Source organism: Thalassophryne amazonica, chromosome 14 (genome assembly GCF_902500255.1).
Source record: "Thalassophryne amazonica chromosome 14, fThaAma1.1, whole genome shotgun sequence".
NCBI lineage: Eukaryota > Metazoa > Chordata > Actinopteri > Batrachoidiformes > Batrachoididae > Thalassophryne > Thalassophryne amazonica.
In genome coordinates, this window is record NC_047116.1 from 35254835 (window position 1) to 35273856 (window position 19022).

Consider the following 19022-nt stretch of genomic DNA (forward strand, 5'->3'; position numbering starts at 1 on the left):
ATTTCTGTCCTTTTTACTGCAAAAACAAAAGCTATAAAGCAACCCCTAATTATCTTCAAGCCACTTGAACGTTTGTAGTACAGACGACAATGACACAAAAGCCAAAATGTGCTTCCTAAGCTGCATGGCTGCTTGCAGAGTCCAACCCAATCTCACGCCAATTCGTGATGGCATCACGAAAAGTAAATTAATCTGTGGTTAGTAATACGGTCACCACGAAAAGGAGCACAAAAAAAAAAGAAGCGTTAAACTGGGCTAGCTGCAGAGTCAGACCTCATGCATGGGGGTGTGGCCTTCCACCTACAGGAGGAGGAGCCTGTCGCAGCGCCTCACTTGAGTGATATGTGCCCTGGAACGTTGCTGCCACCCGGCGTGCAGCTTCACGCACAGTGTGAACACTTTTTGCTAAGAGAACACCTGCTTACTGCAGTCCCACACTTACTGTTGTTAAATGCATGATTTAAAATCCTCAATACTCTATGCAGAATATTTAGGGACAGAATTCATTTCCAATGCACTTTTCATTTTGGATGCAGATGGAGGTTAGAATGTCAGCAGATCATGCAACGAGGAAGAAGTGGGGAGGCAGAAAAGAAAGTGACCTTGGAGGGGATGCCATGTTTGTGGAACACAGCGTACTATTTACAAAAACATACATGCACACTTTTGTTAAACCCCCTTTCAAGATAGAAGCAAAAGGGCCAAAGGTACGCCAGCTGTGTGACATGTTGGCTGAACTCGTGTTTTTTTTTTTTACTGGTTTCACCATTTCCTACTGCAACATACAAGAACTAACTCCTTTCTAAAGTATTCAAACATCAAATGTGATGATGTCAGAATGTTTTGCAAACTGTTTTATTTTGAACTGGATTTGGTTCTAAGAGATTGTTTGGGAAATAGGTTTAAGCATGTTGGGAAGCATCATAAACCAGTCTAAAATAGTTTAACAAAATAACACATTTCTGTGACTCAAGACTTTTCGCTCTTGCGTCCAGTGCACTAATGAAAGGGGAACCCCACATGCCCGACAAGCCAAGCTAGTTGGAACTTTTTTTTTCAATCTTGTTAGAGTATATACACACACACACGCACACACACACACACACACGCATCTTGAACCGCTTCATCCAATTAAGGGTCGCAGGGGGCTGGAGCCTATCCCAGCAGTCATAGAACACAAGGCGTGGTACACCCAGGACAGGATCTGTCACAGGGCCACAAACAGACAAACACATTCACACCCACTCGCACACCTACGGACAATTTAAAGATTCCAATCCACCTAACCCGCATGCCATTGGATGTGGGAGGAAACCGGAGCACCCGGAGGAAACCCACGCAAACACGGGGAGAACATGCAACTCCACACAGAAAGGCCACAGGCGGGAATTGAACCCATGACCTTCTCGCTGTGAGGCAACAGTGCTAACCACTAAGCCGCCATCTTGTTAAAATATATAGTGAGGAAAATAAGTATTTGAACACCCTGCGATTTTGCAAGTTCTCCCACTTAGAAATCATGGAGGGGTCTGAAATTTTCATCTTAGGTGCATGTCTACTGTGAGAGACATAATCTAAAAAAAAAAAAAAATCAAAATCCAGAAATCACAATGTATGATTTTTTTTAATAATTTATTTGTATGTTACTGCTGCAAATAAGTATTTGATCCCCTATCAACCAACAAGAATTCTGGCTCTCACAGACCTGTTAATTTTTCTTTAAGAAGCCTTGTGTTATATTTTAAGAGCAAGGAATTTTTAACACAGCATTTCTAAACATCCTAGTTTCATTTTGAATGCTTTCATTATTTTACTTTGCACACAGAGACAAAGTTATTTCACAAAAACCAAAAACTACCATGGCAAAAATTATTAGCCCCACGGATGTTAATCAGTTGTGTGTCCTTTTTGCTGGATAACAGCCTGCAGTCATTTGTTGCAGTTTGTCTCAGACATGTCTCCTGAGGAATCCCAGCCTATTCTTTGGTGAATTTGATGGTCTTCTGGCAGGGACCTTGGTCACCAGTTCACCGCACAGATCTTCAATGGGATTCAAATCAGGGCTTTGTGCAGGCCCGTCAGTAATGTTTACTTTGGTCTTCTGGAGGTCGTTCTTCACTGTATGTTTTGGGTCATTGTTGTGTTGGAAGACAAAGTGATGACTTAGACCCAGTTCTGAGGTTTTCATTCAAAATCTGCACGTCTTTCTTCATGTTTCCTTCCACCTTGAGGAGATTCCCACTTCCAGACACACTGAAGTATCCCCACAGCATAATACCCCCACAGCAGTGTTTAAGTGTGAGGACGGTGTTCTTTGGGTTATACGTCTCTCCCTCCTTTCTCCAAACATAAGCAACGTCTCTCTGGCCAAAGAGCTCTAGTTTCATCTCATCTGTCCAAAGGACACACCTCCAATGTGCATAACCTTTCTCCAGATTGTCCTTATCATACTTAAGTCTGACCTAAAGGTGTCTCTTCTGCAGAAGTGGAGTTTTTCTTGGTTTACAACCTTGCAGTCCATTCCTGTCCACGGCTCTACTGACTGTCTTCTTTGAGACTATTCCGACTTGGCTAAGTCATTCACTCGTGTCTTGGCAGTTGTTCTGTGGTCTTTAAACATCTCTCACTAGATTTTTTTTCCAGAGTCTTTGAACTCTTTCTCTTCCTACCCCTACCAGGCTTGTTCTGTACTTTGTGGCTCTTTTTGAATTTCTTGATACTTCTCACTCCAGTTCTTGACACTTGGAGTTGCTGTGATAACTCCTTCTCCTGCTTTGTGAGCATCAACAATTCTTTTTTTTAAGCTGATTTTTTTAATGCTTTCTCAAGTGACAGCTCAAACCCTTACTGAAGTTTTTATGCTGTTTCTTTCTTTTTTTTTTTTTTTACATTGGAAGATAACCTTCAGTTTTAACTAGATTTTACAAGCTTTTACAAAGTCAAAGCACATCATTGCACAACACGGGTTTGTACTGTGGTTTAAAAAGAAAGGTCAGTTCTTAAGGGGGCTAATAATTTTGACCCTGGGAGTTTTTGTTTTTTGTGAAATAACTTTGTCTCTGTATGCAAAGTAAAATAATGTAAGCATCCAAAATAAAACTAGGATGTTCAAAAATGCTGTGACGAAAAATTCTTGCTCTGTTAAAAAAAGCACTTGGGAACAATTTAATGAAAATATTAAATTTCATAAGGAGCTAATAACTTTGTCCTCATCTGTTGGTCCAATCCCAATACTCAATCTTTGCACATGAATGTGCAAGCCAAAGTTTGATGTGGTAGGGCCAAAGAATGGTACTGAGACTGGGCCTTAATCTACACTGTCAGTCCACCCAGCTGTATGTGAGCCTTTGTTGGTGAAGTGACCTGAGTTGGACTGGCATCTGGGGGGAGTTGTAGACTCTCAACTACTAAGGACTCCAGAAATAAGCACCAACACCTCAGAGTCTGACTTGAACTTCATTTATTCATTCACTATACCTGCTTACTCCAATTAGGGTCATGGGGGTGTGGAGATGGAGCTTATCCCAGCAATCATAGGGTAAGGGGCAGGTATACCCTGGACAGGATGACATTCTATCACAGGGCCACATCGACGAACTCATTCTCTCTCTCACACACACAGACAGTCAATTTAAAGTTCCCAATTCACTTACCCTTCATAGCGTTGGAAGTGGGAGGAAGCCAGAGCACCCCGGGGGGAACCCAAGCAAACCCACTACAGGTGGGAAGCGATCCCATGATCTTCTTGCTGTGAAGTAACAGTGCTAAGTCACAATGCCACCTCTATATATGACTTATTCACTGATGAGGATGTTGAATAAGTTGATAAATTGGTTATTCTTCTGTAAGAACAGCTCCCCGTAGGACCAGTTGTCAGTGCTTCCTTTGGCTGTTTGCAGAACTGCATAGCCACCCCTGGATCACCACGTCTCAGTTCTTCAAGGTGCCATAACTTTACTTTATCTCATGGACAAACTGATGCCTACCAGTCTCCCAAATACCACCTTCCATTTATACATGCAGATCATGTATGAATTCTGTACCTTCGATGATGTCCCTTGGATGGGTCCAAAGGTACTCTAAGGATCAGTGTGAAGTCCTGCTGGTACAGAGTGTCCATTTGAATGGCTGCATTGATATACACAAACTCTATATACTATTCACCGATCCATTGATAATTCATAAAACATCCAACTCCAAGTAGTTGAGGGAATCTGCATTGAAACGTTCTTCGTTATTCCATCAAAATATAATATTCAATACACCAGCCATCAGACTGACCAGGAAACTGTTTAAAATCAATAAAGTTGCTTTGGAAGTCCCTTTGGGTTCTCCCCTTTGCCCCCACTTGGGGTCGCCACAGCAGATCCAAGAAGGATCTGCATGTTGATTTTGAACGAGTTTTATGCCGGAAGCCCTTCCTGCTACAACTTAGCACACTCACCACCTCCACAGTATGATGTATGAATAAAAAAAAAAAAAAAAAAAAAAAAAAATCGTCTTTCCTTGAAGAGTTTGCAAGAAATTCCATGATGCACATTTTTATGTGATGTGCTAGCATTGTGTGAGATTTCATTGAAATCCATAAATTGTTTTCAGAGTTGAAATTATGGTGCCAGTATCGTGATGCATCACTTAAAAAATTCTAATCTGCACTTCAAGATGTCTGAATTATTTTCTTCTTGCACATTTTGACATGGTGAGCTAGCACTGGGTGAAGTTTCACTGAAATCCAGCATTGCACTTACAACTCATGGACATCGACATGGTGCATTTAAAACCTGCAACACATTAAAAATAATGACGTTAAAGCGTTTACCACTTGATGTTACCATTCGTACTAACAGCACTTCCCATTCTTCCTGTAAACACGTGGTATGCAACAGTATGGGGTCATCATTGCATTCAGTTTCAAAATTCTCCATGTGGTAGAGGTCAGGACAGCTGGCAAGCTAGTGTGGCACTTGCATCCTCTTCTGCAGCCATGCCTTCATCATGTATGCAGAATGTAAAAAGTAAGCAGTTTTGCATTACGTTGAAAAATGCAGGGGCACTGCTAAAGAAGTTATCTTGAAGGCAGCATATGTTGCTCTTGTGCAATTTTCTACATTAATACTGCCATCAGACAAGTGTGTACTTCTGCCAAGGGCACTGACAAGCCCATATCATGACAGATGCAGACTTTTGGAGATTGCCCCAATAACAGACTGGTTGGTCTATCAGATCACAATATACATTTCCACTGTGTGTCCAATCAATGGAATCAATGAACCTTCTGGACAAAGATAACATAAGGCTTCTGCAAAGTAAAACTTTAAGTGACTTTTGTGGGTGCAATTCTGTATTTTAGTGCTTGGAAGAAGAAAAAAAAAAGGTTTCCTATATTTTTTTTTTTTGCCCATGTGGTTTTATCAGCTATTGATGAATGACTGTTACTGATGCAGTGCCATCAAAGGGATCAACATTCACAGCTGGTCAGCTCAGACTGTACCCTTGCTCTTTACACACTGAAATGCAAATTCCTTCCAGTTCTTTTGAAGAACCTTGTTTTAAAGCATATCAATTTTGTCCCATTTGCTGAGAAAATAAGATCCTCTGCCCATCTTTCTCAAAGATTCCCCTGTTCATGGATACCTTAAAAAAATCATGTTTACATTCACTTGTTTGAAATATTTATTTATACCTCATTAAGTAAATCTCTTCAGCTGCTCCCTTGTTTTCACTCAAGGTCGCCACAGCAGATCCAATGTGGATCTAGATGTTGATTTGGCATGTTTTACACCAGATGCCCTTCCTGACAACTCTGTATTACATGGAGAAAGGTAACAGGGTGGGATTTTGAACAAGAAACCTTCCACTTTGAAACAGAAGGAACTAACCACTTAGCCACCACACCTGCTATTATTTATACCGTATTTTAGCCCTAAACTGTCCTGTCACAACATTTCTTTTATGATGTGTTGCAGATCTGAAATGCAAGAATGGCTGTGTATTATGTTGAAAACATGAGTTATCTTTTCCAAATTGTCTGCAATGCAACACAAACCAACACAAATGTAAGAATGCATCTTTTTGTTTAAATTGGCCTTGTCCCAACTTTTTCAAATTTGGGATAGTATTAGGACTGCACAAAAAAATACATGGGGAAAAAAAAAAAACATAAACTATAAGCAGCAGCTTGGATTGTGTTTTATATTGAATCATTTTAGAAGTTTGGACAACAGCTTCATATCATACACCTCAAAGATCACATAAGTGCTCTGCTTAAATGAGACGTTATCAAAATGAAGGGAAGATTGAAGTCTTTTAATTTGTTCAAAAATTAACTTCCACAATCACACCGTATATAAAAAAAAACTGAACATGTACAGTATACACTGCTCACACATTTAAAATGAGAAGCACAATGTAACAGCTCCAGTGCTTCCAGCAACACCTTTTATAAATCATCTCAGTCTACAATTAGACACACTGGTCAAGAACTGAACTTTAGAACTTCCTTCAAAATAATCAACTAATTTTTAAGTCACACTCAAAAATTTTCATATTGTGCTTGGGAAAGCTCTTGCTCCTTAACGATGTTCAATAACGACCTAGAGGGGAGAGGGGGAAAAAAGAAAAGAAAAGAAGTAATTACGCAAACAAAGAACACTTCACCCAGTACAGTGCATCAATAAAAGTTACATATTATCAATTTTATGGGAAGGACATACGGGGAGAATAGGATCGTGATCTGGAGCGAGACCTGTAAGTCCCTCTGTAGTATGGTGAAGGAGACCGCCTTCTGGAAAGAAGGAAGATGACAAAAAAAGTTCTTTATTCCATTTTCCTCACCCCAACTTCACTAGATAAGTCAAAGTGAGAACTCAACATGTAGAGATTTCTTAATTTCTGCTTGTTCACCAAGCAAGTCACCTGTATGACCTGTAGTAGTCTCTATCGTCATAGCGATCGTAGCCACCTCGGTCATATCCACGATCATAACCGCGGTCGTAGTCACGAGAATAGCGCCGTGGGCCGCTTGGACCTCCACCACCACCACCACTACAATATTAGACAAAACAGACAATGTATTTTGCTTTGATTTTCTGTAAAATAATCATTTTCATATTTATTGAGAAAAGTAAGTCCCTTCAGCTGCTCCCTTGTTTGCACTCGAGGTCGCCACAGCAAACCCAAGGTGGATCTGCATGTTGAATTGGCACAAGTTTTACGCCGGATGCCCTTCCTGACGCAACTCCACATTACATGGAGAAATGTGGCAGGGGTGGGATTTGAACCTTCTGAACTGAAACCAAGCGCATTAACCACTTGGCCACCACCCCTGACCTATATTTATTGAGAAAAGGATCCATAAAATATTAATGTCAACACCACCTTTCAGCCTAGAGTTTGAACACAGGTCATAATTCATTCAAATACATTTAATTTTCTGCATCTGATAGGTTTGTGCAATAACCTGACTAAATTATTAACACTGGACATTTTCTTACTGTTTGCCACCTCTTGCTCCAAATCTAGTAGGGCCCTTTGCTTAGGGTAAGTGTTTTCTATACATTTCCAAAGAGTCATCCTGCAATTCTGATAAATTAATACTACTGAATTAAATAATGTCCCCAGATGAGCTTGAGATCATCAGATCAGCACTAACCCATCCACTTAAAGACCCCTCCTATATGATTTTGGTCAACATCCAATTTACCACACTTCCAGCTCCTCCTGTGGCCTAGTCTTCATGCAAGGAGGTTAGATGGATTAAATTGTTGATGACATGGCGTAATCCTGGACTTCTCGCTTCTTTAAAACAGGTGCTGGATTGGTTATCGAAGCAATATATTCATAAATAAATGGTAAATAGACTGCATTTATATAGCGCTTTTCCATCTGCATCAGACGCTCAAAGTGCTTTATAAATAATGCCTCACATTCACCCCGATGTGAGGGTGCTACCATACAAGGCACTCACTACACACCGGGAGCAACTGGGGGATTAAAGACCTTGCCCAAGGGCCCTTAGTGATTTTCCAGTCAGGCTGGGATTTGAACTGAGGATCTTCTGGTCTCAAGCCCAATCCCTTAACCACTATACCATCGTCTCCCCTATTCATAACAGCAAACCTGTTCAGTATAAGTTATATTTTCCTTGCCCCACAGTCTTCTTGGCTCTTGAGAAACTGTTAGATCTGTAAGTTTTATAGTACGGCATATGATCTAGAACAGGGGTAGGCAACCTGTTCCAGAAAGAGCCATGAGGGTGCAGGTTTTCTTTGCAGCCACTGACTCCACCAGGTGATTTTACTGATTAATATCACTTTGAGCAGATGGAATCAGTTAATCAGTGAAATCACCTGGTGGAGTCAGTGGCTGCAAAGAAAACCTGCACCCTCATGGCTCTTTCTGGAACAGGTTGCCTACCCCTGATCTAGAACTTCTCTACATATAAAGTGCATTAAGATGTCTTTTTTTTTATTTGAGCACAACTGGAAGATTCTGATGTTCATGTCGTACTGACATGTAATACATTGAACAATGTTAATACATGTATTGAAACCACCGCCTATTCACCCCCCCAAGCCAAATAAACACATACAATATCAGTTGAAGCATTTCAACTTTGCAAGTCATACAAAGTGCGGTCCAATTACTATTAAATAAGTAACTTGTCTTAAAAAAAAAAAAAAAAGCACTGGTGTTTGCCTGAAACAAAAAAATCTAAAACTCTCCCCCCAATAAAATAGTCTTCATAAATACTCAGTTGTTCAGATAACTTACTATGTGGGACGGCCCATGTAGATACCAGGTGTTGGTGTGTGAGCTCTTTTGGTGATGGAGAAGTCCACCCTGATTCGACGGCCATCCAGTTCCATGCCGTTGGCCCTCTCCTTTGCCTGACAGTGAACAGAGATGGTAATTTTGAAAATTCAGGCCACTTTTTTCCACAAACAGACCTCTCCAGATTGATTGTCATGCTCATACCTCATTAGCATCATCCACATTCTCAAAGTAAACGAAAGCAAAACCTCTGGAACGCCTTGACTGCTGGTCATACACGATACAGACATCTGCCAGGGGGCCATATTTATTGAAGACATCCCTCAGATCCCTCTCTGTGGTGTATAAGCTGAGGCCAAAAACACCCAGGCAGCAGTTTGGGTCAGGATTAGCCTACAAGCACAAGCAATTGATGAAACTTAATGAAAAAGTTACTGAGATTTGGAAAAACTTTTTATATTAACTTTAATAGTTTAAGCAATTCTATTTCAATTTATTTTCTATTAAATATACAAAAACACACAACACAGGTTATTTTTTTTAAACACACTGCAGCACAACTGTGTCAGTTGGGGTCACCGAATACCTACACGGTTGCCAACGTGCCTTCGGCGATTTGACATGGGTGAACGGCTATAACTTCGGTGCCGACGTTCTCCACTGTAGGATCTGCTGCGAGAACGACGATGATGGGACCTAGAACGGGACCGAGAGCGGCTGTGGTGCCTGCGTGAGCCACGGTGTGAATGGGACCTGTATGGCAGGGTGGGAAAAGACAACAATTCACAGTTTACATAAGTTATATGATCGTTCCAAGTTCATGCAACTGCTTCAGACAGAGAGCATCTCCAAGCTCAGTCTACCAAGTGGCCAAGTGGAAACTTTTTTTCTTTTTTCCACCAATTCAGCTTCTAGTTTAATGTGCGTTTACACATAACGACGACAAGTCACGAAGTATACAGTCTTGGCCGCTGATCACGAATGTGATGATTTGAGGCAGACGTGTCAGGTGTCCGCAGGAACTGCTGCAACCTGTTACCACGCCTTACGATTAATGGCACGTGTTGCTGGAGAATTATCAGGAACCATTGCGCATGGTCAAGAATAAGTTTCTGCGTTGTTGCGCGCTAAGTTCTGTCATGTTGTGAATGAGGTGAATTGTCTCCACACACACCCCCATATTCATCCATCAGCTGCTGAACAATTCAGATTGCTCCAGTTTGCTCCACAGCAGAAGAACTTTGTGACTGCATGCTTTGTTGGGCTCTGTGCCAGAGTGGCGCAGAGAGCAGGAGGAGACTGAGCCAGATGTGTGGCTCCATGCAGCTCTTGTCTCGTTCTCTTTCCCAAACATCAGGCGCAGCAGCAGGTGGAACACCTGCAGGAGCGTGATGATGAGCATTGGAATGAAACTCTTAGCTGACTTAGCGTCACTGTCCTTCAACATACTGCAGCAATGAAACTGAATGTGGCGCAGCAGGGTTTAATTGTGCGCACGTCAGAAAAGAACGCTGTCACGCTCTATTAAGGAACACCACTCATCAAGGGGTGATTTTTTTCTGTTTTTCATACAATATGATCAAAGGACATAGGTGCCCGTAGTCTAAGAATCACCCCAAGACGGATCAACACTCTCAGTTGCGACCTCCACGATATGAGGCAAAATGAGGGTGGTGCGTGACATTCGTGGAAGATTTTTTGACAGCCAAAAACATACTCCACGAATATCACGCACCAACACACTATTCAGAAACCTATTCAGGTGTGTTAAATCACATTAAGAATGTCAGGAATGTGCCAAGAATTATGCAAATATGACATTCGTAATGCATCTTGCCTATGTGTAAACGCAGCATAAGACAATATTTTTACTTTTTTAAATTCCTTTGATTAATTCATTTATCTTTACACCTAAAGTCACTTACCTAGATTTAGACCTGGACCGAGACCGAGATTTAGAGCGAGAACGCCGGGCTCCTTCTTTTGAATGCCCACGCGAGCGGGCCGGGGAGCGGCTTCCCGACTTCCCTGATGCCCGTGGAGTAGCGCTCCTCGATGCAGAGCGAGACTCCTGAACGAACCACACACACCAGCACACGTATTATCAGCATCACTGAACAGACATTTGCCTTCAGAATTGAATGCAATAAAATAAAAAATTTAATGTAGAAAATAATGCATTACAGATTAAGAATATATTGTCAGGCACATTAAGTATATGGACAGTGACAATTTTTTTGCATTATTGCCAATGTACACCACCATAGCAGGGTTTAAATGAATCAATTAAGATGTGCTTGTAGTGTAAATGTTTAGCTTTAATTCAAGGAGTTTCACTTGAATATTACTAACAATTTAGCCATTTTTATACACAAATGTTTTTTCCAGGTGAGGTGGCTCAGTGGGATGAGTTGGCTTTTATTTGGAAATGCCGGCCAACCTCGAACTGGTTTTGAACATATTCTAATTTTTCATGAGCTCTGATGGATTTCCAGCTGCCATAGCTCGATTGGTACTTGGCTTGGGGCGGCCCGGTTCATGGGTAGCACAACTCTTGTGTTCAACTTATACATCAATCAGAGAAAACGTTTTGCAAACCCAAGATTGTCATAAATTACAACACAAGATGCACCCCCCCAGGCTCTTCCAAGTCAAGGATTTGGGAGTATGACTAAGATGTCCAGGTTGGGGATAGATGGGTGCTCAACAACAGAAAAATTATTTTCTTGAATGTTGCTGAGCCGTGTGGCTGATCAGAAGGACTCTGCACCAAACGTGACCAGGTGAGCACCGCATTAGGGGTGTTAGCTTAATCAGCCAGGAGTAAAGCTGCCCTGACAAGAGAACTTTTGCCTGTTGCATTACCAGTTACAAAGCCTCATGATGAAGTGGTACAGAGGAGGACTTTCCTCAAAAAACAAAACCAAAACAAAACAACAACAACAAAAAACCCCTCAAATTTCAGTGAGACTGTGCCAGAAGGTATATGAGAGACTCAGGCCTCGATGTATTATTTTCTTGTACGAAAACCCTCCCCCATTCCACCCTACTATAAAGCCGTGACTGCTTGTGCAACACACAAAACTTGCATTGTATAGAGTCAATCCAATCGCAGCCACAGACGTGTGTAAATCCATCACAATTGCCTGGGTGGTTTTGATCACTATTTGCCTTCTTGCACATCACTCAATTTTTGAAAACTGCCTACTCCAGACAGATCATGCAGTTTGTTTGTCTTAATGATTGATGTAAATAACACCGAAGACATACGTGGGCTGTCAATAAAGTAACGGTCCTTTTTATTTTTTTCAAAAACTATATGGATTTCATTCATATGTTTTTACGTCAGACATGCTTGAACCCTCGTGCGCATGCGTGAGTTTTTCCACGCCTGTCGGTGACGTCATTCGCCTGTGAGCACTCCTTGTGGGAGGAGTCGTCCAGCCCCTCGTCGGAATTCCTTTGTCTGAGAAGTTGCTGAGAGACTGGCGCGTTGTTTGATCAAAATTTTTTCTAAACCTGTGAGACACATCGAAGTGGACATGGTTCGAAAAATTAAGCTGGTTTTCAGTGAAAATTTTAACGGCTGATGAGAGATTTTGAGGTGATTCTGTCGCTTTAAGGACTTCCCACGGTGCGAGACATCGTGCAGCGCTCTCAGCCGCTGTCGTCAGCCTGTTCAAGCTGAAAACCTCCACATTTCAGGTTCTATTGATCCAGGACGTCGTGAGAGAACAGAGAGGTTTCAGAAGAAGTCGGTTTCAGCATTTTATCCGGATATTCCACTGTTAAAGGAGATTTTTTTAATGAAAGACATGCGGACAGGTCCGCGCGTCGGGACGCAGCCGCCGCGACGCTCCGCCACAGGAAAAACACCTCTGTTGAAAGCCTTAAGGACAAGTTGGAACATGTCCTGCCTGTTAAACAATTTCTCATATACTCACTCCACTGAAAGCCATCAAAAGCCGCCTGGATTTTACAAATGGTTATCAACACGGAGGTGTTTTTCCTGTGCCGCCGCACCGCGTCGGCTGCGTCCCGACGCGCGGACCCGTCCGCACGTCTTTCATTAAAAAAATCTCCTTTAACAGTGGAATATCCGGATAAAATGCTGAAACCGACTTCTTCTGAAACTTCTCTGTTCTCTCACGACGTCCTGGATCAACAGAGCCTGAAATGTGGAGGTTTTCAGCTTGAACAGGCTGACGACGGCGGCTGAGAGCGCTGAGCGACGTCTCGCACCGTGGGAAGTCCTTAAAGCGACAGAATCACCTCAAAATCTCTCATCAGCCGTTAAAATTTTCACTGAAAACCAGCTTAATTTTTCGAACCGTGTCCACTTCGATGTGTCTCACAGGTTTAGAAAAAATTTTGATCAAACAACGCGCCAGTCTCTCAGCAACTTCTCAGACAAAGGAATTCCGACGAGGGGCTGGACGACTCCTCCCACAAGGAATGCTCACAGGCGAATGACGTCACCGACAGGCGTGGAAAAACTCACGCATGCGCACGAGGGTTCAAGCATGTCTGACGTAAAAACATATGAATGAAATCCATATAGTTTTTGAAAAAAATAAAAAGGACCGTTACTTTATTGACAGCCCTCGTATTTACTAACTTGGAAATAGTCATGTGTCCATCCCCTGAACTGTCTAAAGAAGACCAGCTATTAAAGTGATGAGCCCAGTCTCTTTTTGTGTGCACATGCTTTTCCAGGGTGTTTTGATTTAAACTTTGAAGAAACAGTGCACACATCCACCCTGAGATCTGTCAGTGTTTACTTTGGGGGGTGGTAGGGATTCTGACAAATAAGCACATTAAATTTTGCCTATACCCATGTATATTGTTTGAGACTATACTTTTGGCACTGTGGGGGTTAGTGCTGCTGAAGCCGAGTGATCCTAGTTGTTGGGTATTCTTTAATATGAAAAGTATGAGGTCTGTTAGAAAAGTATCAGACCTTTTTATTTTTTCGCAAAAACCTGATGGATTTGAATCACGTGTGCTTGCATGAGCAAACCTTGAACCTTCGTGCGCATGCGTGAACTTTTTCACGCCTGTCGATCGCATCATTTTCTGGTAAGCAGCCTTTGTGTGAGGACATGTGTAGTGCGCTCGGCGGATTTTGATTTCAAGGAAAAAGACGGAACGACTGGAGCAGCGGCGCATCAAATTTTGTCAGAAACTGGGCGACAGCCAGGTGGAAACCATTCAGATGATTCAGACGGCTTTCGGTGACTTTTCAGTCGTGTGACTATCCGAGAAATTGTGGAAGAGGTGGGCATGTCACAGCATGTCCTGTGAGACTTCAACACGGAGGCGCGTTTGCTCCGCCGTTAGCAGCAGCATGAATTTCACCTCCACTCTTTTCACGGCCAAATCTTCTGTCACAGTGGAATGTACCGAAAAAGTGCTGATGTCCACCTCTTCCGCAATTTCTCAGATAGTCACACAACAGTCCCGCATCACCACAGCCTTCACTTTGGAAATGATCTGGTCATTTCAGCATGGTGATGGCCGACCGGAGCGTGACTCGCTCTCCACCGTTGTGCTTTAAACCGGTTGTACCGCTCCTTAATCTGTGCGATGCCCATAGGATCGTCAACGAAAGCCGTCTGAATCTTCCGAATGGTTTCCACCTGGCTGTCACTCAGTTTCTGGTAAAATTTGATGTGGCGCTGGTCCAGTTGTTCCGTCTTTTTCCTTGAAATGAAAATTTGTAATGGAGAGTGTGATAGAGAGGTGAAGAATAGTACAGGCAGGGTGGAGAAAGGTAGCAGGAGTGATCTGTGACTAAAGATTATCTGCAAGAGAAAAGTCCACAAAACAGTAGTGAGACCAGCAGCTATGTTGCATGGTTTAGAGACGGTGGCACTAACAAAAAGGCAGGAGGCAGAGCTGGAGGTGGCAGAGCTAAAGATGTTGCGATCCTTTTTGAGAGTCACCAGAAGGGACAGAATTAGAAACAAACATAGAGGGACAGCTCAAGTGGGACAGTTTGGAGACAAAGTCAGAGAGGTGAGATTGAGATGGTTTGGACATGTGCAGAGGAGGAGCCCAGGATATATAGGGAGAAGGATGCTGAAGATGGAGCTACCAGGCAGGAAGAGAAGAGGGAGGCCAAACAGGAGATTTACAGATGTGGGGAGGGAGGACATGCAGGTGACTGGTGTGCCAGAGGAAGATACAGAGGACACGGTGCAATGGAAACGACTGATCTGCTATGGCGACCCGTAACGAGAGCAGCTGAATGAAGAAGTTATATAATAATTAAAAAATGCTCTCAAGGTTGCAAGCTCGACTACTGAGGCAAATATGCCTTTGACACTGGTAAATAAATAAATTACACAAAAAACAAGACAAAGTACAGCTTTCTATAGTAAAATTAATATTATAAACTTGTCATAATGTTCGACAATTGTCCCATTGTAAATTAAACTGTCCTATAATTAGGATCACTAAGTTTCAGCATCACTAACCTCCCCACCCCAGTCATCACTGACTGATCCAAGGGTGCACGTGCAATCACTTTTTTCTTCAACTTTTAAGTCTAGACACACTTCAAAAGCATGTCCACACAAAAGGAGGCCAGACAAAACATGACCTGTGGGTTGCAAATGAGCAGCCCTGATTCATGCACTGTGCAGTCGTCGACTGAAGTCGCTATCCGACCAACCCATTACGCAGATCACATTAAGAATTCCAAAGTTTTTAGAAGGCCCACATTAAAGTTAAAAGTACACACTACAAGACCATCTTGATTGCTTCATTTGATTTTCACTATGGCGTCGTACAAAGCCAAAGCTACAAAAAATGTCACAGTCCAAATACTTGCGTGTCTGACTGCATAGTGTCATAACAGAATAAATAGTCAATATGTACAGAAAATTGTCAGATTAAAAATGTGAATTCTTTAAATGCATTATGTTCAGTTAAAAAACATGCACACATATTGGATGAACAGACCAGAGAGTTACTTAGCGCTGTGACCTTATCCAGATTACTTCCTTAACTTCATTTCTGTAACTTCATTACTTCACATTATTTCTTCTTTCTTCAAATGTCTTATTCTTCTTACTTCCCCCTTCTCACACATTGCCCACACTTCTTCCCTCCTCATGTTTTAGCATGCATTCTCAAATTCAGCTTCACGCATCTGAGCTTCATTTTATTCAAAATTAAGTGGACATGAGACTCCTTCCGCATTTTCTTGGTCCAACCTTTACCTTTATGAAAAAGAAAAGGATGGAAGAATATGACTACAATTAAAACTGCACCCTCATTCATTCCATTTTTAATGTCTTATGACATGCAAAGGAAAATTTCAAACCACATATAACAACTCACATGTTAATTGTATGTATAGTTCCAGTGTAGTAGTTCTGCTTATTCTGTAATGCCCCACTGACCATTTGTAACATGGAGTGTGTGTGTGTGTATATATATATACACACACACACACACACATACACACTTCTGATTTAATAAATGTTGAGAAAATTATTGGCCGATTACCAAATCGACATATAAAATCTACATTTCTGAATATCATCATCATGTTTACACATTCTGGTTATGTCCATATATTTTGAAACATAGAATCACTTGTTCCATCAAAAGAAAAGTGAAAATTTTCAACAAATTATGAAAGCCTTTTTGACAGTAAAGAAGGTTAATACTTTCTTATATTTACACATTCACAAGACAACAGCACATTCACATGACCACATAATTAAAAATGTTTTTCTCTAATAAGCATATTATGCTCTCCTGTTATATATCATCTTGCACTATAATAAACTTAAGGGCAAAGGGTTCTAGGGCATTACAGTGTCTGCCAAAACTACTGATGGTGAATGTACCTAACAAGACGTAAGATTTCCCAATAATCTGGGCTTCAGCGTGACTTCAAGATGCACCAGCTATTTGCATGGACTTGCATATTTATTATTAAACAAAACTAAAAAAAGAAAGAAAAAACATAAATCCTAAACAGCTAAACATGTTCCATGATTAAATATTATTTTATAACTATTAACTATTCTTTTATTTTTTAATTAAAAAATCATGACCTTTTTTTTTTTTTTAGAAAAAGGTTTAAAAAAACACAAACAAAAACAAACAAACAAAACCAGCCTAGCCAACAACTAAAACACACCACCAGTCTTTGATACATGTCATTCAACCTGGACTAATCCTTGTTTTCAAATTACAGTAGAACAAAGAACGACATTACATCATTCAACTAACTTAATTTTATGTAACTACATAGCGCTCTTCCCCACTGCTGAAGCACAAAAATCAAGAGAAAAAATTTCTGGAAAAACCAGGAGCAAGACAGTATGTTTCTGATACACATACACCGTCGGCTGGACTGAAAGGAGTAGGACGCGCAGGAGCCGAAAATATTGCGGGAGTGTGCTGGAGGCCTGGGATAAAAACAAAACAAAACAAACGCTGGTGTGCCGTGGTGGCTGCTCTATCACTGTATTATGTTACTAAGCCATAAATATTAATTTATAACACAAAACTGTCAAAAGGGGTAATAAATATAAGTGGAAAGATGATCGAATACATCATCAGAGCAGTAAATTGATCAGACCTTTCAAACACTGCGCAAATCGCTGCTGCATTCACATACCGTTGGAAATTACAGCCTATTTGCTTGGATTTTTTTATGTGGGTGGGGGGGCCAGCTTCACTGGGCTCAGGCACCTTAAATAGGCAAGAATTAATCTTTTGTGTGGATACAATGAATCACTTTACCAAAAATAAAATTAAAAACACACTCCTGCCACAAGCAACTGCTGAGTGTGAAACAACAAAAAAAGTCCTGTAATTTCCAACGGTAAATGAACGCAGCAACAGCGATCTGTGCAATGTTCACATGGACTGATCAATTTACTGCTCTGATATATTTAATCATCTTTCCACTTATATCTATTACCCCTTTTGACAGTTTTATTATAAATTAATATATATGGCTTAGTAAAGTAACACAGTGATACAGCAGCCACCATCCTCAGGCCTACAAGGTGGTGTAGGACGGAACATGTCACAGATCTGCACCTGGTGTGTTTGAAGTTCCTGCACATTTACACCTGGAATCTACCCTGATCGTTAGATTCGTAATTACATAACCACAAAACCACCTGCCCTGCACAGACATATTTCAGCAAAATGCAACATTAAGTCAGTTTTGCAGACACATCTAAACTAAATATGCAAGTAAATGCAAAGAATCTTGATGCCATTTCTTTTGGTTAAGTAAATTCTCACGAGGACCAATATGATCTTGGTTTCTGCTTATTGAAGTACAAGTTGCCCAGTCCAGAGTAAGAAAATTTAGAATGCCTTTGTATGATTAATTACAATGATTTTAAATTAGAAACTCGTACAATGTGAAATGCACGTTAGCTTTATAAATAACATAAGAAAATTAAGTATTACTGGTTACCCAATAACACATTAACGTTTATAGTATATGATCATGTTTTGAATGCAGAGTATCTCTTCAGTTCTACAAGTCTGTAAGCATTAGGTGTGTGCGCGCACACACACATCAGGCGCTGGGCCTAGCAAACATTAAAGCAAGCTAGCCAGTTTTTGCTAATAATGAAAAGTGAGCCAGAGAAGCACAAACCCGTACTTTTACAATCATTTGTTTTCAGTGAATGAAAAGACATGCGATTAAATCATGTTTGAATCTTAAATGTTAATCCAGTAACTGCTTTCAACAGGAAACTGGAGCAAGCTAAAGTTAGCAAAAAAAAAAAACAAAAAAAAAAACGCTGAGGTAACACAAATTCGTTTGTTACATTACAATGACAGAAAAGTTTTATTTTAAACCAGAGATAAATCTATTACGTACCCGCTCGCCGTATCGCTTTTCATTATCACTCATTTTTATTATTTTTTTTTTTTTTTATGAAAACGTGTTCAACCAAAATCAGACGCTATGCTAACAATAACCACCGAAACGCAAAGTGTGCTTGGGCTTCTTCGCGAGTCTCCTTGGCGCTTTTATCGCGGTGGAAAAATAATGAAACTATTAACTACCGCCACCTATTGGAACGGAGTGCAACCCCGAATCGTTATGTTGAAAACTTGAAATCAAGTCTCTTTTTATTTATACAACGGACTAATTAAAAATGATGAATTTATTATGGCAGCACCCTGACATCGGGGTGAATGTGAGGCATTATTGTAAAGCGCTTTGAGCGTCTGATACAGATGGAAAAGCGCTATAT

General features: G+C 41.0%; 1 protein-coding gene across 5 annotated transcripts; it reads right to left on the reverse strand.

Moving 5' to 3' along the window:
* Positions 1-6377: 6377 nt before the first annotated feature.
* tra2b (transformer 2 beta homolog) lies at positions 6378-18786 on the reverse strand. Of its 5 annotated transcripts, none has more exons than XM_034186341.1 (8): positions 18644-18786; positions 10698-10843; positions 9363-9525; positions 8977-9165; positions 8773-8888; positions 6916-7041; positions 6714-6784; positions 6378-6593 (listed from the first exon to the last, which is right to left on the reverse strand). In XM_034186341.1, the coding sequence occupies exons 1-8, from the start codon at positions 18674-18676 to the stop codon at positions 6583-6585; spliced, it is 855 nt and encodes a 284-aa protein (XP_034042232.1). In that variant the 5' UTR covers positions 18677-18786; the 3' UTR covers positions 6378-6582. The 5 variants fall into 5 exon arrangements, with proteins under 5 accessions (XP_034042232.1, XP_034042235.1, XP_034042234.1 ...); XM_034186344.1 differs by having other exon boundaries at positions 6714-6781; positions 6925-7044; XM_034186343.1 differs by having other exon boundaries at positions 6925-7044.
* Positions 18787-19022: the final 236 nt, after the last annotated feature.